This window comes from Pteropus vampyrus, unplaced genomic scaffold (assembly GCF_000151845.1).
Source record: "Pteropus vampyrus isolate Shadow unplaced genomic scaffold, Pvam_2.0 Scaffold667, whole genome shotgun sequence".
Classification (NCBI taxonomy): domain Eukaryota; kingdom Metazoa; phylum Chordata; class Mammalia; order Chiroptera; family Pteropodidae; genus Pteropus; species Pteropus vampyrus.
In genome coordinates, this window is record NW_011889448.1 from 683,265 (window position 1) to 708,306 (window position 25,042).

The following is a 25,042-nucleotide window of genomic DNA, read 5'->3' on the forward strand; positions in this document are numbered from 1 at the left end:
ATGCATTATTAATTTTCTATTACATAACAAATCACCACAAATTTAGCAACTTAAAACAACACAAATTTATTATCTCATGGCTTCCTTGGGTCAGAAGTCTGGGCACTGCATTGTTGGATTCTCTGCTCAGGAATTCAAAAGATCAAAATAAGGTGCCAGTCAAGCTACATTTTTTTCTGGAGGGTAGACTCGGGGAAAAATCCACTTCTAAACTCATTCAGGTTGTTGACAGAATTCAGTTCTTTGCAATGTAGAACTGAGGTGCCTATTTGTTAGAGGAGGTCATCGAAAGGATGTGACTATCAGTTTGATTCAGGACAGGGAAAATCCCCTCGAGTAGGGGCTCAAGTCCTGCACCAAGAGAGAGGGCTCTTGACTGAGTGCAGGAAAGAATTCAAGTGCACGCCAAAGTTAGAGACAAAAGGAAAGTTTATTAGAGAAGGAATAACACTCCATAGACAGAGTGTCATTTCCTCTCTGAGACAAAGAGTGAGGACTGAGAGGCGGGGCGGGGGGGGGGGGGGGGGGAGGGAGGCGAGGAGTGGGTGATAAAGAGAGAAAGACCCTGAGTGTTTGGGGAATTCAGTTTATATATCATTCTTAGTTTCTATGAATTATAGTTTAAAAATTTTGTTTACACATTTCTTTAAATGGTATGGGTACATAGTATGAATGGTATAGGTATATAGTGTTAAAAGCATGCTAGCCATCCTCAGCCTTTGTCCCACAGGTTTCTCATGGTTTTGGCTGTAGGGAATGAGTGGTTGAGTTTATTTTGCATAGGCTGTGACTTAATGACTCTGTTTGCCCTTCACCTTTTGGGTAAATGGTTTGTTAGTAATCCCAGCAGGAACGTTCCTCTGTTCTGTAGTTTTCCATAGTCTGGCAACAGCACATTGCAGGCTCTGAATACAGCTTGGTTTAACATTTAGTTCTCATGCCTCCTCCCTACAAGTTGACCCTTGAACTGGACCTGAGGGCTCCTCATTCCCCCCTCCTTGGAATGTGCAGTCCACTTGCCTTCTCCACACTAGATGCTACCCTAAGGACATAGCCATTTGGGTGGTATAGGTGACTGAATCCTGTTAAGTAAGGCCGTTGTAAAAACTTTAAGATCCTCGCGGGTGTGTACAGAGATCTACTCATCTTGTGGTGCCTAAGACAAGCCTCATTTGTTAAGTTCTCTTGTTTATGAGATCTGCCACCCACCAATCCGGAGTGGTCTGCCTCTTTCTTTGTTCTCTCCTTGCCCTCCATGTACAAGGGTCAATTTTGAATTACAGGCTGTGAACCAACACCATCTCTCACTCACTGACCTTCCTCTCAGCCCTTTAAGGCCATCCATTTCTCCTCATGTGGATCCCTCCGTCTTCAAAACAGCCACGATGCATTAAGTCCTTCTCAAGCTTTAAATGGCTCTGGCTTCTCCTTATGTCATGAGCTGGAGAAGGTTCTCCTAAAATGGCAGATGACAGATCAGGCCTACCTGGATATCCTCCATATCTTAAGATCAGCTACGCTATGAAACCTTACATAATCATGGGGAGCGATAAATGATATTTATAGGTTCTAGGAATTAGTGCAAGATATCTTTAAGGGGGACATTTTAGAAATTCTTCCTACTGTATGTACTGTAATAGTTTACATGTAGGGGAAAATGTACTTTAATTTATTGCTAGTCAGACTATAATTAGTACAAGGTCTCTCAAGAGCTATTTGATAGCATTTATTGACATGACATATGCATAGATTTGTGACTCAATAATTCTACTTATAGTAATTGTATATTTTTATATAGAAATACACATGTGAGAAAAGATATGCACAGTGATATTCATTTCAGCCCTGTTTGCAATAGTAAAAGATTGGAAATAACCCAGAATGCATCAGAAGTGAACCAGTTCAATAAAGTATTGTACAGCCACATAATGGAATTCATGCAGCTATAAAAATAATGACTTTTTATGTACTGCAATGACTTCCAAGATGTGTTATGGAGTGAAATAAGTAGAAGGTGAACGATATGATAGTATGCTATGAGTGGTGTCCTCCACCATAGTGACGTCTAGACACATTTTTGGTTGTTACAATGGGGAGCGGGGTGCTACTGCCATTTAGTAGGTAAAAGCCAGGGAGGCTGCTAAACATCCCACGATGTGTCAGGCAGCATCCTACAAAATATAATTATATGGCCAAAAATTTCAATAGTGCTGGGGTTAAAACTACCTTTTTAAAATCCCCAGGGTCTCCTTGGTTTTAGGGTTTCATGAAAAAGTTTATATTCATTCAATTATTGATTTGTTGTAAAACTCAGCCCAATTCTTTCTTAATCCTTCATATTTCCGAACTGGAAAGTCCTGATAGTTTAGATTGCTTGTCTTCTTGATTCCTTTAGATGTCCTTCTCCAACTCTGTTAAGTCTTTCTTGAAATTGATTGGTTATAAGTGCCAAAGTCATTTCAGGGAGGACTGAGATGATCCTGTAGGAGAGTAAAATAATGCAGAAGTGACTTTCCTGTTACTGTCAGGTGCGGCCTATCCTGCTGTGAGATATTACATTAGGTAATTGACTTAATTTATTGTTTCACTCATTAACCTGTAATTACTCAGAAATCCAAAGTATTACTTGCCACTAGGTATTTGTACCCAGTGAGCATGAGGAGCAAAGCCAGAGTCACCACAGCACTTTGGAGGTGGGAAGGGTTGGCAGGAGTTTCAGATGGCTAAACCAAGGTTTCGATGATGCTCAGTGGAATATAGTGGTGTTATTGCAACTGGTCCCTTTCATGGAAACATACCCTTCTGAGTATGTTCCCTGTGTGGTCTGTATTGATCAGGTTCAGCTGTCCTAAGAGACTCAGACTAATAGTGAATTAAAGCAAGATTTTGTTTTCTTTTCTCTCAAATAAAAATCCCAGGTGGGTTCATGGCTTTGCTAAGAAATTTTGTCAGGGCTCAGGCTCCTTCTATCTTCTTACTGTATCTACTTTACAGTGATCAGACAGCCCAACACCATATTTACGGCGAGCCGGAAAAACAGAATAAGAGGAAGGAGAAGGCATCACTCATCATTTTAAGGCAGCTCTTTAAGGGTACAATTCAAGTGGCTCACATCAGTTCCACTCATACTCAGAACTTATATGCATGGCCATATCCAGCAGCAGAGGAGGGTGTAAAATATAGAAACTGTAGTCTTAATCTCTGCAGGCACATATATATCTAAAAGATCTACCATAAAAGAAGGAGAAAATGGATACCAAGGTACATTTAACAATTTCTGAAATGATGTCTGTTTCAGTAAGACACATTTTGGAGAAATTGTATCCCTTGGCCTGGGTCAGTTGATGACTTTCTGTCATTCACTATGTGCTTGTGAAAATAAGGAATTATTTTTCTATAAGTTTATGTTACTGCCATCCAATTCATGCTTTTCTTCTCTATCCAGGCATTATTAGTTTCATCGATGTATTTTTATTGGCATGGTTTTTCATTATGTGGAAGAACTTTTAATCATATGCAATCTTAGTGAACTTCATTGTATACTACCCACTTTCAAATTATTTTATAAACATGTTGGCTCCCGCACTCTTGATACTCCTATGCTTAGAGAAGTTGTTTATCCCCTTTCAATAACTCCTGTTTCTAAGCCAGTACTCTACTCATTATAATAGATCTTCCTGGATTGCATTTAGACTCCTTTTTCAAAGAATTATTTGTACTTTTGAAGACTTAAAATCGTAAAAGTAATATCTACTGTTTTCCCTTTGACATCAATCTTTTCAGTCCTTTAAACAGGTCTAGAAGTAAACATCCGAACATTCTACTAGGAATCATTTTACTTACTTCTCATGGTTATCCTTTCCTTGGTATTCAGAAACTCTACCCACTGTTAGACTTGCAACTAGCTAAGAATGATGAGGACTTCTGATGTCTAGGTCACATGACAAAATTTATTGTTAATAGAAGTTATATTTTTCTTTTAAATTAATTCAGAAGGATGGCAAGTCTAGAATGGACATTTAGCATGTCTCTTCTTAACCTCCAAGTCTCCATAACAGTATATAGTTCATCGTTCATTATAATGAGAAATAAAACTTAACCTTATTTGTAATATATGTTATTCCAGTCAGAATGCTTACTTGGATCTTTGTAAGTCCCGCTAACTATGCTGCCTTGGAAAGCTGAACATAAACAAACACACGCACATTTCATCCATGATATATAATCAACATTATTCTCCATGAAGCCTCCAGAAGATTAAAAAATGACACATATAAGTTATTATTTATCTTCTGGATTACTATTATGTAAAACCTCTTATTATATGGTATCTGTCCAACTTTAAAGTAACTACATAATCATGCATAGTTGAAATTTTTGGCTAAAAACAGTTTACAATTCACCAAAATATGCCTTTATATGACCATTATTTGATTATAGAAATCAGACAAGAGAATTTGGAGGTAGACATGTGATGCAGATGTCATAGTTATAATACTTTGTAGGGAGGTTAAAATTAATTTTTTCTTCTACCTTTTCAAGATTTTCTGGCTAGACTAACAATCAAATTAACATGCAACAGATTAATAGAAAATTTATTGTGTATGAGCATATTGGGGGGGTCCCATAAGAATATGGGAACTGAGGACAACTCAAGTAGGTCAAATGAGGCTTACATGCCATTCTGGACTAAAGAGATGGAGGCAGGAGTCTGGGACTTCAAAGAGAAGGTAGGCAATTCATAGGTAGATGAGAAAGAACAAACATTTGACAAGCAAACTCTTGCTGGGCCACCCATAAAAAGTGGGACACAGAGGCTTTGCTGGTTCCTCTCTGTCTGCCATACTTCATTTATATCTTGCTAAAATGGGAGCTCCCTTTCTTTAAGCAGGTTTTTTCTATCTTAATTCCTTTAAGCAGGTAAAGGGGGAGGGTCAAAGATTCTTTCCTTGTCTGTTGTTTCTTAAAAATAAACAGCTTAATATAATCGAAATCTCAAAGGCACATTTTGGGGTAGCAAACTCTGCTTCCCCTCAATTTCTTCTAAAATTTACATTAGAGTTCATAAAAATGTGGGCAACAAATCAAGGAGACTTAACTACAGTAACTCAGGACAGTGAATTGAGCTTTAGGGTTGGTGAAGTGAACTTGGAGAGAGCTGTGTGACACTCTTTCTTAGCTGATGAGAGCACCAACATTTGATTTATACCTCTATATCTTTAAAGTCTAGAAGTCTAGACTTGGGCCTTCTTGAGAGTGGATAGCAGACAATTTTGAGACATCTTTGGAGTTTCCAATTTTTGTATGAGGGCTTTGATGGACAGTGGTCCTGCCAAGTTCCTTGGGCCAGTGTTGTCCTTTCGGTACTGTAAAATTGTCCTTCATAGGGGCTCAAGGATATGAACTGAGTTTGTACTGTTGTGTCATGGTAGTGATTAGTATAAAAATCAAGCTGCTAGGTTCCCACTTGTTAAGCCAAGATATATGGAATTTTGAAAAATGATGCCAATGCTTTTAATCTATCAATTCATAAGAATTTGTAAGTAATAATCACCAACACCACTACTTCTACTATTTTCAACCATTGAGGACAATTCCAAGAACTTTTCAAATGTGTCTATATTTAGGGCAGCTTTGAAGTGAAGTAATAACTTATTTATCACCTTGGTACTGTGGGAATCTCGTAGGCAATTATGGGAAAGGTGTTACAAAGATATTTAGGGTTGGAAGGATGAGTAGCTCTTTGGCTGGCAGATGAAAAGACCAGCCCCCTCAGAGTGAAAATCACATGTACTGGCAGGGAGGAAATGAAAGCACCACGGGCGCGCGCGCGCGCGCACACACACACACACACACACACACACGGAGTGGGGAAAATTCCATGTAGTTTTAAAAATAAACAAAAATAAAAGCCATTTCTGCAGTGCTTAGCGCCAAATTAATAAAAGTCCATAGAAGAAGCATGATATAGTTATGATAAGAGGCAGATTTAAGTCAAGGAAATACCACTCACCTAATATGTTTCAAAACCCCCAAGACCATGACCGACGAGGATGAGGAGAGAGTAGGGATTGGGCAGTGTGAATCTGGGCCTGTTGGAAAGGTGCTCATCGAGATTTGAAGATGTTTTATTTCAATCTTCTGAACAGCCCCTTGGTTTCGCAAATGAAGAAACAAGAGTAGTTAACAGTTTCTAAAGCCTCTATACTCAATGTGTGGTTCCTGTTACAAATACAGATTCTTAGGCCCTGCCCCAGAGCTATTGAAACATAATTTGCATTTTAACAAAAGACCCAGAAGATCGCTATTACATTTTCAGAAGCACCAGCCTAAAGGCAACTGAGCAGGACACTTAGGGGGCCCTGACTGCATATTGAATTCCCCCGTTACTGTTACTTCTTGCTGCTTTAATAGACCCCGCGGGCACATTTCTTCCACTGCTCTTTAGGCATAGTCTTGAGAGAGGTCCAGGAAAATGCCCCCGCCAATGCCATGTTAAAATTCTGCAAGGCCAAAGCAAAATGAGATGCCTCTCGGATTTGGGCTTCATTAGCATGTTTTCCAGCTACTCTGGTGACACCTGTGATCTCGGGGTTCTTTTGCTAGAGGTCTGCATTCTCTATTCGGATCGCCAACTCATGCAGCTTGGGCTGCGCTGAGGCTAGCCAAGCTAGAGGCGCGTGCAGCGTCAGACGGTTGCCTGGCGACGGCGTCCAAGCTAGTACACAATCGGTCTAGTCCTCTACCGTTAGTCCGCTACCTAGAGGGCGACTATGGACACTCCCAGGGGCTCCCTCGTCCCCCGGGATGTGGAGAGTGCGAAGGAAATGCAGCTGCGGGTGACTCCGTCGGAGATGAAGTTTCAGGACACGCTGGCTGGGAAGGTGTACCGCCTTCCAGTTACTATCCACAATCTTGGCCGTACCAACCAGAAGATCCGGTTTCTGGAGCCAGTGAAGCCTCAGGTAACAAACCCAGGGGTGCTCGGAACAGGACCAAGGGAGGGCTGGGGCTCTGAAACTGCCTCCCTACCTGGAACTTGCTTTGTCTTGGAGAATAGGTGCCCAGTTCCTATGGGGGTAGGAATGAGTTTCCTGAGGAGTGGTGATTTAGGTGTCTCTGTATACGTGTGTTCGCCTTTTTGTTTTATTTTTTATTTTGCCCTTTTGCTTGGGATTGGTACACCGGGTGAGGAAATTTGATCTAGTACTTCCCAGTTTTTTCATTCTGGGTTTGGAAAGAAGAGAAAGTGGTTCCATGTCTGTCTCCTCTTAACAGTCCAGAATCTATGCTTCAAGATACTGTGGAATGATGACAATAAAATTCTCTATTTACTGCCCTTTGAATCATAAAGTTCCTGATTACTCCAGAGATTGTAAGGTTGTGGAAAGTTTTATTATTCACATTTTAACAAATATTTGTTGATATTTGTTGAGCACTTACTATATAATAGGTAGTAGATGTGAGGAATGCAAGGACTCATGGGACTTAGAAACTAATGGGGGTGTCAGTTCAGGTCTAATCATCAACAAAATGAATGTTGTGAGAGGCTGGCCACATCTTCTGATTTAAAAGTTGACAGAATTTCATTATCTCACTGTTATTTTAGAGCATGGGTGTGAATGGACGGTTATTAGTTTACTGTGATCACCTGTTTTTCAATATAGGAAAGGTGTTAAGAAATTTTGATATGTAACTGATTTCTTATGGGCTATTCCTAATGAAAAATAACATTGAATGTAACTGAAGTTATATGTATGGAAATGGAAATGTGTCTATGATTTTTTGTTAAAATTACATATATTTGTATATACATAGAAAATATTCAGTGGTGATTAGGAGGGCAGTGAGAAAAACTTTTATGTTCTACTTTTTGCATTTTTAAAAAATTGATGTACTATTTATTTATTTTTGTTACATTAAAGTGCCCAAATCTCAAGAGTAAAGCCTGATGAATTTCTATGTATATACGCACACTCATGTGGCCACCACTTAGTTCAAATATAGAGTATTTCCAGCACCCTAGAAGGCTTCTTAAAGTACCTGGAGCAATGACCCCATAGAGATGACCACTATACTGATTTCTAACACCACAGATTAAATTTTGCCTGTTTTTAGGTTTCATATGAACGGAATCATGTGTTCTTCAATTTTGAACGTGCATGATTTAACAATAGTAATGTAATTTGTAATAAAATTGTTCATCACAAGAGATTGTTAACTACTCACTAAATCAAAAAGCACCAAAAAAAAAAAAAAACCCCGATTCCTCCAAATACTATATAATTGGGGAAAAAGTTTATTATTTCACTACCTTAATATGTATTTATTGAACAATTGAATGTATATCTAAAAATACTTTCTTTTAAAACTCAAGCTGGCAGTAATCCCAGGTGTGGGCAAACACTATGTCTCCTGGGTTTTATGCAGACGGAAGAACTATGATATAATGTTTTATTTTGGTTTGTATCTAGAGATATAAAGGAAAATTATTTAGACCACAGGTTTTTACATTGATAAGAGAGTGGCCAGACAGGCTTACTAGTTAAGAGGCCAAGGACATGAGCTTATTTTCAACGTTAATTTCTCTTTGTTACAAGATCATGATGTGCACTCCTGATCCTTCACAGTCGTAAAGGTCAATAGGGAAGCGATAGATTAGCAAAAAATGCATTAACTATCTTGGAGGAAAAAGGAAAAGGTGCTATGTAAAGAGCATTGTTATCATCACTATTATAATTAGCTAGAAAATGATTCTAACGCGTGACATAGTACTGGTTTTCCACATTGGCTAAAGATCGTGCATTGTCTATGTATTAATTACATACCATGTACCATATGCAGTGCTGATATACCATCTACTGTGGGTCACTTGCAGAAAATACACACTTTTGACCACATCGTCCTCAAACATGTGGCCTCTGGTTCAGTCAGGCCAGTCTCACTCATAATTGTCCCCTTAATCCCATGATTTGGACTTTTTTTCCTTTTGATCCATGCTTTTACTCCTCCACCTGCAAGAATCACTCTCTCCAAATTCTGCCCATCTTTGAGAGTCAATGTGAGTTCTCGTTTTCTCTAACAAGTCTACTCTTACCATATTATCTCCAAATTATTTCTTCCCTACTGGTTACCAAGTGCGTTCATTGTAGTCTGGACTGGTATCTCCATAACTCCTGGTATATCTTAATTTACATTAATGGTCAGTTCAGAAGCTCCTAAGAGCAGGAAGGTGACATACACACCTTTGCAGATTACTCAGAGGACTGAGCAGCTTGCTGTTTGACCATAAGCACTTGCTGCTGGAGCACTGGTTTCCCTTCTTGAAGATAAAGATCCTTTAAAGGAAGGTGTCAAAACTGATATGTGGACTTCCAGCACCTAAAGGCCTATGTGGGGGAATAATCTATTGTTTTCTAACTGTTTTGTAATTGAAAGACAATTGAGAGTTGGACTGTGGCTGAGAGTTGGACTGTGGCGGTTATGAGGTATCAGAATCATTGTTTGCTGGAAGTATGATGCTTTCAGACCAGTGGTATCAACAAATCATTTCAGTGCTCTGTGTTCTTCATGGCTGGAAAACACTGCTTAGAATCAGCCTGGCATTAAAAGCCCTGAAAAGTTAATTTCAACATGACCCCATTGCTACTGGTTGAAGCACTTTGTCCAGCAAGGCTAGCTTATTAGCTGCTTGCTGAAAGATTATTTTGCTTATTCTTTTCTCTCCTTGTGTCTGACATATTTCTGCCCCTTTCTTGCTTCTTCTCCACCTTCTACATCCATCTCTAAGCTTAGGCCAAGAGCACTTCTTCCTGGCACATAGTAATCATGTTCTCTCGTGGATTTTCAAGATACTTATATCTGCATCACTTATATGAAACTTAAGTAGTCCTTGGCTTACATTATTTAACTTTCGAGGGGCGTATAGTCTGCTTTCTTAACCCATTTGCCATTTGCCACGAGAATACTCGCCAGCAGCATTTGCGGCTGCAACGTTTACCCTGAAATAACTTGTGGATTAAAGTCCTAACACCCAAAGTTTGTCACGAAATATCTCGATTTTATTATTATTGTTGCATCAATATTGATAGTCTTTGGAAACAAATGACATCTTTTTTTTTTATAGCATTCTGTTTTAGTAGTGGTATTTCCTTTTACAAAATATAGTTATGCTCGATCACTGAGAATGTCAAATCCTAGAAAACGTAGCATTCCTACACATGATGTTAACATCATTCTCGAACAGTTGTTAGCTAAAAATTCATTTGGTGAATCCAATTTATGTATACACTTCTGTTACATTAAAATTAGAGACAAGTTCTCTTTAGAAATAACTCTTAAGAAAAATTTTTATATTTTCACATTGAAAACCAGTCAGATTTGCTTCAGCCTCAAAGAGAGTGTTTATGTTAAATTAACGCTGGCAGCGAGCTGCAGTTTTTTTGTTTTTTGTTTTTTGTTTTTCCTAAATGAGAAATGGGTTAAAGAGATTATGTATTCAGGAAAGGAACTCTTTCTAGCTGTGGTGAAAGAGCTTAAGTTTTTAGAGTCAGATAGGTTGCATGTTTTGAATCCTCACTCTCAGGGTTACCTTAGTCATTAATTATATTCTACAGGTCCCAGTTTCCTCATCTATCTGCTGGAAGCCTTAATATCAGCCTTACAGGACTGTAGAAGTGCATTGAGATAATAGATGTAGAATGCTTGACCTACCATAGGTGTTCAACAGATAACAGTTATTCTCTTTCCCCCTTAATTTTTGTCCTGGAATCTAGCAAATGTTTTGAAAGAACAAAAGTGTTTTTTTTTTTTTTTTCTCTTTGGTCTATTCCTTTTTTATATTTCCTCCAAGTTAAAAAGTCTGAGTTCTCATGTGGAAAGTATATAAAATACTGTATGTATGTTTGTGTATATGTATGCATGTATGTATTATGTATGTCTATATGATTCAGCAACATTTTTATTAGATTGCTCTTCCTTTTTTTCTGTATTTAAGTACCTCGTACTTCTAAAGGAGCCCATGATCATTTACATATTTCTCAGCTGACTGCATTGTCAGTTTCAAATCATGTCTTGTTGAAAGTATATCTGAAGAATCTAGAATTGGATAAGTATTAATACAGTCATTAAATCTTTGCCTTTAGGGCAGGAATATTGTCTATGGTTTGATATATCTCTTGAAATAATATACACTCCTAACTACAGTTGCTCACATTATTTTCTTATTAGAAGTTAAGATGTATAATTAGATCTTTTTTCTCCCATCGAAGTTCAAACTGATTTTGAACAATCTGGATAAAGAACTTGCTTCTGGACTTCAGATGACAGCTATGGTGGAATATCATCCTGATAAAGATGAAGACATTTCTGACCAACTATTTATTTTAATAGGAAATAAAGCAATAGAGATCCCTCTCATTGGGTATGTATTCTTCATATTTTATGCTGACATTTTGAGCACTCTTGAAATAAAAATTAGGGTCAAAGTAATATTCTGTATTTTCTCTGACTAATAGGGTTTGTTGCATTTATAGTTTCCTTACAACTTAATTTAAAGGACAAACTTTTAGCAAATTGTAGTGTTTAAAACAAATGAAGACTGTTTGCTGGTGTTTTTTATTAAGATAAAAACATTCAAAAATTGCCTGTGTTTTTTTTCCTTAACTTTACATCCTATTTTATTTCTACTATATTTTTTGTACCTTTTGGCAGAAAGACTTAGTAAAGAAAGCTCTTTTTGTTTACCAGAAGCAGAATTGATATTGCAGTATTAATGTGATATTGATATTAGACATTTACCTTTTTATTTTTCCCTTATTTTTTTCATTTTTATACACTAAATTTAGATCTGCAATTATTTTGGTTCTTCATGTTGTTGCGAAGTTCTGTTTTTGCACACCATCCCATTCTGCATAGAAATCAAACAATTGACACATGTTAGGAAAGGAACAAACTATTAACCTATTATAAATATTTAATTTACATTTTATTTTAAGTAGGGTTATTTTGGGTCCATTTTGCACATTGATATACCTATGGCTAGCACTGCTATAAATGGAGAGCAGTGTTAAAGATGCTTTTGCCTTTCAAAACAGGGTTTTTCTCTTACTCCCATACATCCACTCTCTCATCAGAGGCCAGCTACTCACCAGTTTCAATATAATGCCAGCACTGCCCAACTTAAAGTGTGATAGACAAGGCTGAAGGAAGGGGTGTGTGTGTGTGTGTGTGTGTGTGTGTGTGTGTGAGAGAGAGAGAGAGAGAGAGAGAGAGAGAGAGAGAGAGAGAAAGAGAGAAGATTCCTAAGAAATTATTCTTAAGACACTTTTCTCCATCCAGCTAGAGAAATAGTTTGAAAAAATGTTTCAGGCTTCACATGTTATATTGTTGGTATAACAAGTTCCTTTTTTAGACTGTGTAACCTCTTTACTGCAATTATGTACAATTATATACAAAATTACAATCTCTTTATGAGAAGAACATGGTTATTCCTTAGAAGATGCCTCATATATAGGCCAGTCCTAGCTGATCTCTGGAATGTCTGTACCTATCCAATAATACACAAACACATGTAAACACACACCCCATCAAGAAGGCCCAGATCACCAGTGCATAAGGCAGTATTTGTGAATATTTTGTTCAGGTATTCTTATTTATGTATTTTTGTGTGTGTGTGTGTATGTATGTATGTATGTATGTATGTATGTATGTATGTATGTATGTATATTTTGGAGTTTGTATTCTGTTTGGAGTATATTACTTAATTCATGTGGCTGGTATATAACCTAAGGAGTCAGTAAAGATCAGTTATTATTATATTTATTATTGGTGCTGTTACCATTATTAGGTTTGTAAGGGTAATGTACTTGAAGTCTAATAATGTGGATTCAAGGCTAAATTTACCAACATTATATTCATGTAATTCTTTAGATAAATTATTTAGATTTTTTAAGTCTTCAGCTTTTCATCTGAAACATAGGAGCCATATAATACTTATCTACCTTTCAGGAGTTTTTTAGTATCAGACAAGATAATATACTTAATGGTGCTTTTATAAACTATAAATTATATGTATGAGACATATATGTAGGATTATAATGGATTTTTAAAATGTATGAAAACATATACTATAAATATGCTACAGTGAGCTCTTTAAATTAGAGACACACATAAAAAATCAATTGTATCTTTTTGTACTTAGACCTTCTTTTAGTCCTCAAATTATATTTTATGGCATCACACCTTCCTTTATTTCATCACATTTGGCATCATCCAAACTACTTTGCTTTGTTAAAATCAGTTCCACCCTTTTTGAGGAGGGTTGAAAGAATGTGTTATGTCATCTTAGGTGGCAATTCCAAAATAGAGTTCCAAATGTGTTTTAAACTACAAAAAATATTGAGACATGTGGGTAGCCTCTCAATGTGAGTACTTGGGAGGGTATGCCATGTACTTAAATGCATAAAGTCTTATTTCTTTGTTAAAAGTGTGTTTGCTTTGTTATCTTGTTTTCATGTCTTTATTTCACAATTCCTTTTACTGACAAATGTGCCACCAGTAGACCTGTAAAGAAACTGAAAAGCGTCTTTATATGCCCCCCTTTAGATTTAACCACAGCTTATAATTGTTAAAATTCATGATGTGGTCCTCTCTTCTCCTCCCCTAGGTTGATTCCAGCATGTCAATTGGAGATTGAGTCAGAAGTTAATTTTGGCATTTTGGTTGCCAATAGTAAAGTATATTGTAAAGAGATTCGTATCATTAACCGTGGCAAGGCTCCAGGTAAATACTTTCTGTCATATAAATTAACTTACACTTTTAGAATAAAATTGGTACTATTCGAAATGTATACATAGTATAATTAATGGATTCTCTGATTCCCTCCCTACTCCCCACCCCCAAAATGTCTCATTTGAAAGCCCAAAACTATAAATGACTGATAGGCAGTAATTCAGGAAAGATGAATCCACCTCCTTATGATCCTGATTGACACAAGCTGACCCTCAGATGACTGGTAATCAACCTGAGGATAGAAGGCAGGATTTTGTCATGGAAGTGACATAGTCCTTAGAGCCATCAAGAGATAGAATCAAGGCATAGTGCCTTACTAGCTGTGGGATCGAGGACACGTATCTTTAAGGATGTTGACCTTGAGATTCTTCATTTATAAACTGGCTAATAAAATGTACTGTGCTTAATTATATATGTACTTAAGGTTGTGATATGGTACTTGATTTATCATAGGCACTCAATAAATATTTGTTTTTTTCTCTATTATATTCAACTTTGAATTCACACAGTGGGCCCTGGAAGACTCTTACTAACTTTTTGTTGAAAGAATAAATGCTTCTCTCTTCTCCAGACTGGATTATTTCTAGAGATTCTTTCTGTGACCTAAGAGTTTATATAAAGGCATGGTGTATATGTGTTCATGCATACTCTTCATTGATAGTATACAGTAGGGATAAAATCATTTATCCCCTCATCCTCCTGATAGGAAAGTCAGCATCAGGGGTGGCAAGACAGTCATTTCCACCAAGGTGAAGTGAGGAGTAGTTACAGACAGGAAGGACATTTTGCTCTAAGATTGTTTTTTTTTTTTTTTGTATACATAAACAAGGTATCGAATCCAAACCTGTCTTACATAAGTGAGGATGTTCTCTGGAGCTGCTTGATTGAGCAGTGGGAATTATTAAGACAAAGGCAGTCTGTCACTTCACAGATTTCTTCCTAGGGTATAAACAAATAAAACTGATAATTGTTCCTCACTGAATGCTGCTCATTTTGTCTTTTATGCTTTGGTTTTTAAGTGAATGAATTTCTGGCACTTGTGGGATCGTAGAATATTAGGCTTAATTGTGGTCTGACTCTAATATTAAGGATAGAGACTTTGTCTCTCATTCTTGTAATTGAATGATATTTATTTTTTTTTCACCATTACCAAAATTGGTAGTATGTTTTATATTCACAGTAGCAAGTGCCTGTAAAGTATCATAAAGTCCTTATTACCTACAAGCACAATATATAAATATTCATGAGAATAACAATGGATTTTCATGAAGAAAAACACTTATGCAGAAAATAGATTCGGCAACCAAAGATGATTTTAATAAAAATTTTAAGAAGGATTTTATTTGGCAAATATTTTATAGTTTTAAAGTCAAAGACCAAATGTTTACAAATTTATATGTATACTTCAGAGGACATAAAAAACTGCACTCGACAGATGCATGATTGTACAGCTTTGTTTTCTCTCTCTGATAAGTGTCACTGTGGTTATTATATTTGGTTTTGTAGACCCCAAAGTTTATCTGCGTAACAACTTCATCATGTTCTATTTTTATAGCTCATTATGGAGTAACCATCCATGGATTTAGCTAAATGTTGTTTGAATACATTTTGTTTTTTCGCCTTTTATAAGAATGTTTCCTAAGTTCACTCCTGACTGTGCAAAGTAGTATTTATCTTTTCATTTTTAAGAGACATGGTCTTTAAGGTGTCTCTACTATTAGTGCTTTGTGAGCTGGTGAACCCCATGTTCTCTTTTACAATTTTATTGTTTCTCAGTTTTTATCTTTGAAGACTAAAAAACTATTGTTATTTTAACATGCCTTGAATTGCAATCATTTCTCTCTTTACTTCAGTATCCTTGAATATTGAGTAGACTTTTTCTACTACAGTGTTATGATGTAGAATAGTCTTTAAAGTTGCTAGTGTGATCTGGGATTGAACAGCTATGTTAGAACTCATTTTTTACTTTTATTTGGGTCATTTTGCCCAAAATATATAACCTTTCTGTTGCTCTTAATGCCCACTCTTCCCCCTTTCCCAGATCATTGGCATCATCTCTCTACTGTCTTAAAAAGCCCGGCATTATCTGTGAACCAGGAAATTTGCTAAATTGGACCCAACACAGGTGTGGTCTTTGAGATCCTCCCTAATTACCCAGAAAAGTACCCGTTACTTATTCTCAATGTGTATTTTTTTTTCTTTTCTTTGAAACTGATGCCATGGAATCTCAATATACTTTTCATACATTCTACCATACTGGATATATAGCAGACATTCAATAAACCTTCGTTTAATTGATTTGGTTCAGTGATCTCTCAAGAGTTTCAGTAAAGAACCATTAAGTTTTCAATGAAAAGTGATTGAACTCAGAAGTAACCCATTTAATCATATATAAGCATTCTGAAGAGTCTCTAAAACTTAGTCATTTGGAGACTCGTGGAGATTGGTACATCTTTGGTATTCTTAGACTTAAGGAAACTTAAGAAAATAAAGTGTACATAGGAAATAACAATGGCCTTGGGTATGTGACTCTTGATTTTCAGTAGAATCCTATAAAACTACAGACTGTTTGCCTGTATTTGGAGCAGTAAAGGCAAGGTAACAATGTATATTTCACCATCCAGTACCTAAGCTGCTTTTCTAGAGAAGGTAGAGCAACTCAGAATCAAAAAACATACAAGTTTGTGCAAAAGACCTTTCATCTCAGCCACAGCTAAGGGTATCCTCACATCTCATGTGCTCTCCTAAGTCTCAGCAGTGGACAAGTACAGATGTTTATTTTACATGGCTTATTAACAACATATGATACAGTTGGCCATTGCCGCCTTCTTGAAAAAAATCAACTTTGGTTTCTATGACCCCTTCACTCTCTTATATAACATAATGATTAATTATAGCTCAGGTCCTGGAGTGAGGTTTCCCACTGCCCAAATCTTGGTTGCAACATTTACTGGCTGGGAAGCCCTAAGCAAAGAATTTAAACTTCGCAAACATCCATTGCCTTACTTATACATTGATGTTAGCATTATTTTTTTCTACTGCCTCCCTCCTCTTCAATTCTCTTTTGTGGAGTGCTGTCCCTTTAATGACACATTAAATGTGAATGTTCTTTAGGATTTGCCATGGGACCTCATGTTTCCTCCGTCAGCACTCTTTCTGTAGGCAATCACTTTCATCCCCGTTATTTCACTGAAGTCTGTATAATACCTTGTATTTCTTTCAAGTTTCTCAAACTTAACATGTCTAAAACTGAACTCCCCAGCATCTCCCCAAAACTTCTTTTTTTTCCCCATTAAATGTTATCATCATGTATTTGGGCAAGTCAGAAACTTGGCGAAATCCTTGACACCTCCTTTTTTATCACCTCCTACCCCCCTCATTCAGTCAATTATTAAATCCTGTCTATTCACTTCCTAATTACGTTAGTAATTCTACTTTTCTTTGTCCCATTGCTGCTTCTCTGCAACAGGCCATCATCATCTCTTGCCTAGTAATTACACTAACCTAACTTATTTCTCTGAAGTCTCCTCTTATCTCTTTCTAGTTCATTCTCTACACATTAGCCAGTGTCATATCTGAAAGGAAGTGAAAATTTGATGACAAAATTCCATCTGTAATGTCTTTCCTTCAATGACAACCTTCTCTTAGGATAATGTTCTTGCTCCTGTTGTTAGCAATTAAAAAATACAACAGTAAAATATTTCATAATTACTAATGGTATTAAAGTTATAAGACAAGGTAATGTTTGTGTAGCCACTGTTTTAATATATTTAGAAGACAGAACCATGTTCTTTTGGTTTGGGGGATGTTCCTGAATAAGCATTTGGAACATTACTTAAACTCTTTTGTCAAATTATGTCAAAGCAGTTACAATATAGAAACTAACTCAGCCTTAACTGAACTCATATAGTTTTCTTTTTCTGGAGAATTAAGTCAATAATATTTATTTGAAATGCATATAATTTTTACAGATTTCTATTGTATTTTATGACAGAAAAGTAAACCTGAAATATTATGTCATTAGCACTTTTCTAAAAATGATTAGATTAACAAATTTTATTAATGCGAATTTGCCTTTTCCATCAGTTCATCTCTGTACTTAAAAAAAAATTTGTATTGTCTTTTTATATTTTCAGTGCTTTTAGTATACTAACATTTTATTCTCCTAAGTTAAGTGAATAATTTTGGGAAATGTCATCAAATGTGATTTAAATCTGGTTTATTGGGAATTCGCAAACTTTATGTTGGCAGTGTGCTCATTTGTTTAATATTGTAAAATGATATTTGAGAAACTTGTGACTGGCTGCTTCCACATGTTGGACATATTTTGTGCTAGGCACTGTGTGGGATGCCAGGACCACAGAGATGAAAAAGAGATAGTATCTGATCTCAAGGATTGCATGCTCTAATATAGGTACCAAACATAACCATAAATTATGAATCATTTCTAGTTTTGGAAGAATAAATTTGTGTAGCCTCCTTTTCATATGCTATTTGATTCTAGAAACCCATTTATTTTGCCCTTTCCCTGTGTGAACTGCATTAATTCATCTATAGAGAGTGGCACTGGCTGTAAGTGTGAGTCCTATGGTCAGAAAAATCCAGGGGAATGTTCCAGCTCTATCAATTATTTACTAGCTGTAGTAGTCAACTGTTGCTATGTAGCAAACCACCTCATAACTCTGTATTTTAAAAAGGTAATTATTTTTAAATTTTTCATTGGTATGCAGATTGGCTAGAACTTGACTGATCTACACTGGGCTTAGGTGGGTGGCTCTGCTTCAGTCTGAGGGACCTGGGGCTGTTCCGTTACTCGCTGCAAGTCAGTGAGTCAGCTGGGTGTCTGTGCTCTATATTTGCTCATTCTGGGGCACAGGCCATAGGAACAGCAATTATTCAAGAGAAACACTTTTCATGGTAGAAGTACAAGAGAACATATGGGGTTAGATCTGGCATGTTGTCACTTCTACCCACATGCTATTGACCAAAGCAAATCACATGATCAATCTCAAAGTCAAGGGGTAGGAAAACCTACTTTGCCCATGGTGAGGTAGTGGTAAGGATGCAAAGAAGAGTGGAGAATTGAGGTCAACAATCTAATCTACCACAATAGTTGTGTGTCTTTAGACAAGTCACTCAGCCTCTCTAAGCTTCTATTTCCTTATTCATAAATGGAGGTAATGATTGAATCTATATCATAGAATCATTATGAGGATTAAATAGAATACCATACACAGAGCTCGTAGCATAAATATCTGAATACGGTAAATAGTCAATATATTTTAGCTTTTGATGAGTGTTGAGTTCTAGACTCACATATCTTGGGTGACCCTAGAGCCTGAACTTCTAATCAAAGTTGTAATTCTTGGTCCACAATAGACCGGATGCTCTGTAATATGTGTCCGACCCCTGCTAAGAGTGTGAATGTAATACTGTAAGGGTCTAGATGTAAACTACTGCTCTTGTTCTCCTTAGGTATGTTTACAACAGAATACCAGGGCCAATTACCCATTGTCATTTTTCCAACTAATGGTATCGTGGAGCCCAAGTCATCAGTGATTATTAAAGTGGATTTCTGTGCAGACCAGCCCAGAGTTGTAAATGAAGTGGCAAAGTAAGTGTATACTATGGTTCTTAATTCTAATGTAGTACTTAATACTTTTCTGCTTTTCTGTTTTACTCTTCAGATATGCCTATTGTCTTTGAATGTAGGTTAGCTTCTTGTCGTTTTTTTTTTTTTTAAGTCAGCATTAATTCATTGAGTCTCTAATATTTGGCAAGCACTAGGAACTCAAAAATGGAAAGAACCAGAGTGTAGCATATGGGTACACATAACAGGAGCTCCTAGTTTGGATTTTGTGGGGATGAGGGAGTGAATCAATTAGTTGGGACTCCAATAAGGAGGTAATAGTTGAACCAAACACTTACTGGTGAGTAAGAATTAGCCAGACACAGTGTGATTTGGGCTGAGTGAGAGTGTGTGTGCATGCGTGCATATGTGTGTGTAGAGGAGGTGGGTGTTGGTGATAGGAATGGGTTAGAGGAGTGATATCAGGCAAAGCAAGTAGAAGACTTGAATTTCTAGAGGTGCGTAGACAGTGTAACACATTGAGAGAGCTGAGGAATGTGGAGACAAAAAGAGGTGAGGAGTGATGAGAGATGAGACCTGAAGACTAGAATGGTGCAAGGTCTAATAAGGAACCTCATGGGACAGCATTTTTTAATGCTGTATGTTTCAGCTCATTAGTGGGATGTACAATCACTATAATGGGCTGCCACCAGTATTAAAACAATAAAATGAAAAATGTCAGAATCATCTCACATAGTAGGAGCAAGTGTTGTTTCATAAAGCGTGTGTGTTTCCTACATTGCAATGTAAAATGTATTTCTTACTGAAGGTCACAGCCCTAAAAATGTTTGAGAAACAGTTGTGAGCCTTGATAGGATCTTCGGTTTTATTTTGAATGCTGTGGAATCTCAGGAAGGTTTTAAGATGGGAGTGTCTTAATTAGTTTGCATTTTAGGAAGGTAATACTAATAGCAGTGTGCAAAACAAATCAGGGAGTACAGATGTGGAGTGGGTAACCTGACTAGAATCTATAATAATAAAGCAGAAGAGAAATGATAAAGGCATCAGCTAAGGTACAAATTGGGGGTATGGAGACAATTGTGTAGATTGGAAATATGTTATGGAGGTGGATTTGACTAGATTTAGTGACTGGTTATACAAAGAGAAAGTAAGAGGAAGGGCAGGGCTGTGGGAGAAGATCTTGAACTCAGTTTTAAAATGATAAAGTTGACTTGCTTTGCAGAATACTGTGTAGCCTATTAGATTTACTTACCTTGAGTCCAGAAAAAAAAATTTAGTCTAGGTATATTGGTTTGAGGGTTGTCAGTGGATAAGTTGTCAATGAAGCATGAAATGTTAAAAATAACTTTGAGCAGGGTAGAGTATGAAAGAGTAGGAGAGAAATACTATTAGTCATGGAGTTTACAAAATATCCAAGTCTTAGAAGAATGAGAAGGTAGAGTTTGAATTAGTTAGAGAAAACCAGGAAAGTATCGTGTCAAAAAAGCTAAGGAGGAAAGATGTGCCAAGAATTGGTATCAACCATGTCCAATATGAAGAGGTCTAGTGTAAGATAAAGACTTAGGTTGTGAGGTGGTCAGTCTTTTGTGATATCTGATGGGGCGAGATCCAAAAGGATTGTATATTGGCCAGAGAGGGAATAAATGTTGGTGGGGGCCAGTTTCAAAAGGGAATTCAAATTAGTCTGGGAAGTGGAGTTATATACAGGGGTATTCATTTCAGCAAAGAGTGGGGTTTTGCTGAGATACTTTACTTTTTAGGGAATTGAGTTATTAGGATGGGGATGAGGTTGGCTGTCGGACTTGGGGGAGTAGGATGAGTTAGAAAAGAATCTCAGAATTTTAGAACTAGAGGTGACTACATAAATCATCCCATCTAACACTAGTATTTAAAAAATAATTGGTGATATGGACATACCAATAAGTTGTCCCAACTTTGTTGTCTCCTGGAGACAATGAATTAGGTTCCACATATGCCATTTTACTGTGCAGATTCAGACAGACAGAAGGACATGACAGCCTCTGGCATGAACGTGAAAGGAACTGCTCTTAGGCCTTTGAATTTTAATAATATGATTTTATTAAAGTTCTATTTATACAAATAATTAGGGGAAAAATAGTTTATAGAATACTAATTAAAATATATATGTATACTTTATTATCTTGTAGAGTACGTTTGCAAGGTCATCCAGACATATTCTTGAATATCAAAGTTCATGTGGTTGAGCAGATTATTGAATTGTTAAACATTAGTGATGATCAAAAGCTGGAATGCATACACTTTGGTTTTGCTTTCTTTGGAACATCAAAGATTGAACATGCACTTCTATACAATAATAGCCCAGAACCGATAAATTGGGTGGCCATAATGCAAAATGATACAGTTGGAGAAGAATTGGTAAGTAAATAATGCAACAGAAGAAAATCAGGTATTATGTTTTAAAACAGATTGTTTTGAACTTACTAATAACCAACAAGCTGTTTACTTATTCTCTAAATATGTTTTAACATGCAGATAAGATTTCATTCCACGAGTCTCCAAGGGTAACCTGAAAAAGTTCAGTAAATTAAACTAACATTGATAGTAATATATCTGAAGTAATTCAGATAAGTGTTTCTTATAAGTCAGTGGCTAACTGGGGCTGGGGGATTTCTGTTCTCATCAGTTTTTCAAAAGTTACTTAAATTTTACAATTTACCTTGATTAAATTTATGTTAATTAAAAACACACATATTGATGCTAGAATTTCAATAATTATTTTATGACCTCTTAAAATATTTTATTTTATTTGTGTTTTGCCTTAATATTCTTTTATTTATGATTTTATATTACAGGGTACAAATATTCACCAAAGAACAGATGTTGCTGTAAATAATCTCACCTACTTAAGAAAAATAAAGAACATAGATATTACCAATTTTATCTCCTGTGTTCCTAATGAAGGAAGGTTACTACCTTATCAAAAGATTACCATTACATTTTGTTTCAGTCCAAAGTAAGCAAAAGTTAATTTCATTGTGATTAAATGGAAAATATATTAGCCATACATTCATCAGATTGATTTTAGTATTAAAATATGTCAGAAAGCACAAATCAGATATTTCTTATGATGGTTCTAAATATTTCTAACATGCTTAATATTCTTTTCAATATTTAAAAATATGATTCTAAATACTTCATGTTAAATTAAAAATCTCTCCAGACCTTGTGAAAATGCGATGGTGGAAGTGGAAGTTTTGGGTTCTTTTGGATTGTGGCTCCAAACCATTTGGTGTAGCCAATACCTTGTTGTCCCTGCAGAAATAGGTTATGACCAATGGCATGCAGTATGTTCTAGGTGCCTCCAAAGAGAGGATGCAGTGCTCCTGCCAGGGCAAAATGCTTGCTGACTGAGCATCATGAATATTAAGCCAATAGCAGTTGCTGGAATCAACCATACTTGGTTGCTGAAATTCATACAGACTTTGAGGACTTCTGCCAATGGATATTTTACACAATTCTGAGTACCTGGTTCGGTTATTTAGTTTGAAAATATATTTGGAAGTGCTGTTTTAAATATGTTGTAGCAATTTAAGCTACACTTGAGAGGTTGCAGTGTGTGGCAATAACCCATCTAATAAGTATGTTTATCCTCGTTTGTGAGAGAGCAATGTTTACTGTCCTCTCTGTGGCAGTAGGGTCGCTTGATGATACCAATTGTGTGTTGAAAACTGAGTTGTGTTATGGAGAGTAATAAATCAAGTAATTGTTCTTCTTGTACAATCTATACTTGCCTTATTCATTATACCTTCCCATAGGAAATTTCTTTGGTGAATCTGTAAGATTCTGTTTAACACACAATCTTTGAAATTTTAAGTACGTATTCTTTTTCATGGCAACATGTTAACGTTGAGAGTCTAGCATAAACTCGTAGATATGAGCATTATTTGAAGTCTTAATTAAATGTGTTCTCAATGTTCTATTTGCATTCTTATGTAATATTTCACATCAGTCTTTGTGTATGTATATGAGTATCTGCTAAAAAAGCTGACCTCTAGTTAAGGCAAGTAAAGATTGCCAATGCGCAGGCCTGTGATGTAACCCATATCTTTCTGGTGCTACTTCTCTTCTTCCCATCATTCCTTCCTATTCTCCAAATTACCTGTGCTTCTCTAACAAGAATGTGGCTAGCCATTTGTGCTTAGTCTTTGGGAGGAACAGTTATGTAACAGAGGTTCACAATTATACACAGGGGTAAGAAAGACTATTTTAGGGACTTGAACAGAGTCCTTAGCCAGCAATGAGCTCTCCAAGCCTTTACATAGAAAGTGGTATTGGAGGTAAACCTTGATGAATTAGTGTTTTAAAATTATTCTTGTCTTGCAAGTGTTGTCATGAATTCTTTATTTTTTGGATATTTACATTTCGTGGCCTTTTTTTTGGCAACTCTATGTCTGCTCAGTAATATTGCAAAATGGATCACAGTCATATTTTTATTCCTGAACTTTCACTTGTTTGCATAGATTTAAGGATTCGGGCGATAGTCCCTTTTGAGCGGTAACAAAGTGTATCTATCATCTGTGCTTTAAAAATAACCGATTGTAATTTTTTACAGGCTAATTGCTGATAGTAAAAAGGATAACGATCCCTCACACAGGCAGGACTATGCTGTCTTTTTGAGATTTGACTCTGTAGGAAGTAAAGACGGATTTTTGAGAGACGATAACAGTAAAACCATCACAAGTAAGTGTGAAATGAATGTAATCATCAAATGTATAGCAATTTAAGTTGTTTAAAAGTTTGGTCATCAAGATTTGTAGAGGCAATTTAATAAAAATATATAATTATCGAACGAAATAAGAACGAAAATGCAAACATAATCAAGAGACCTTAAAATGTCTTCTGTTGCATGTTAAGAAAATATCAACCTCCAAATCATTTACATAGTAATCTTCCAACTATAATTTAGAGGATTTTATCATTTTAAAAGGACATTAGAAAAACGTAATGATATACAGTTTGAGGAGTGAAAAACAAACAAAAAAAATAAAATCCACTCTGGCTTCTTTTCCTATGTAAATGTAGGTTTTCCTTTAGAGATTGATTTGGGAACAAATGACCCATTCCATCTCTACCAGATCTTCTGCTCCCAGAATCTAAATACAGTAACAGTCAAAGAACAAGACATAGAGATTCGGTAAATAGGGTGAAATATCCTGTCATAGGATATTGGTAAGTTCATATGCTTTGCAGGACATGTGTCAAGATGCATTGCACTTTTTACCTTTTCAGGTAATATTGGACGGGCTGCAGTGAGCAAAAATAGAACGAGAATTGGAGTTCAGCTTAGCAAGGCAAATCAGAGAAAAAATAAAGATATAGGCAAGTGAGGGATCAAATCCAGAAAGATGAGCCATGGCAAATCAAGAGTCTAAAAGATTTGCAAGTCAATACAGTGATATATGTCATTGAGCAGAGTTAAACTGTATTCCTAGGACAGGACTTCATTGCTCCGTTACTACTTATGTCATGGTTTGTGATATTGAGCTCTGTCTGCTGATTGAAGTTCATCTAGTTTTGAATGGCTAGAGATGAGGATGCTAGGTTCGCCTTAGGTAATATGGCTAGTAAGAGCATCAGTGAAGAAATATGAACTTTTTTTTTGGATTCTAGTTACATTGC

The 25,042-nt window shown here is 36.4% G+C and overlaps 1 protein-coding gene across 1 annotated transcript in view; it reads left to right on the forward strand.

The window, feature by feature from the left end:
* Positions 1–6,773: 6,773 nt before the first annotated feature.
* The window catches only part of CFAP47 (cilia and flagella associated protein 47), a 366,407-nt gene continuing 348,138 nt past the window's right edge, over positions 6,774–25,042 (forward strand). The window contains 7 exon segments of the mRNA XM_011385160.2: positions 6,774–6,965; positions 11,271–11,422; positions 13,667–13,782; positions 19,267–19,405; positions 21,550–21,778; positions 22,216–22,376; positions 23,976–24,103. Of these exon segments, the coding sequence (XP_011383462.1) occupies positions 6,774–6,965; positions 11,271–11,422; positions 13,667–13,782; positions 19,267–19,405; positions 21,550–21,778; positions 22,216–22,376; positions 23,976–24,103 (1,117 nt within the window).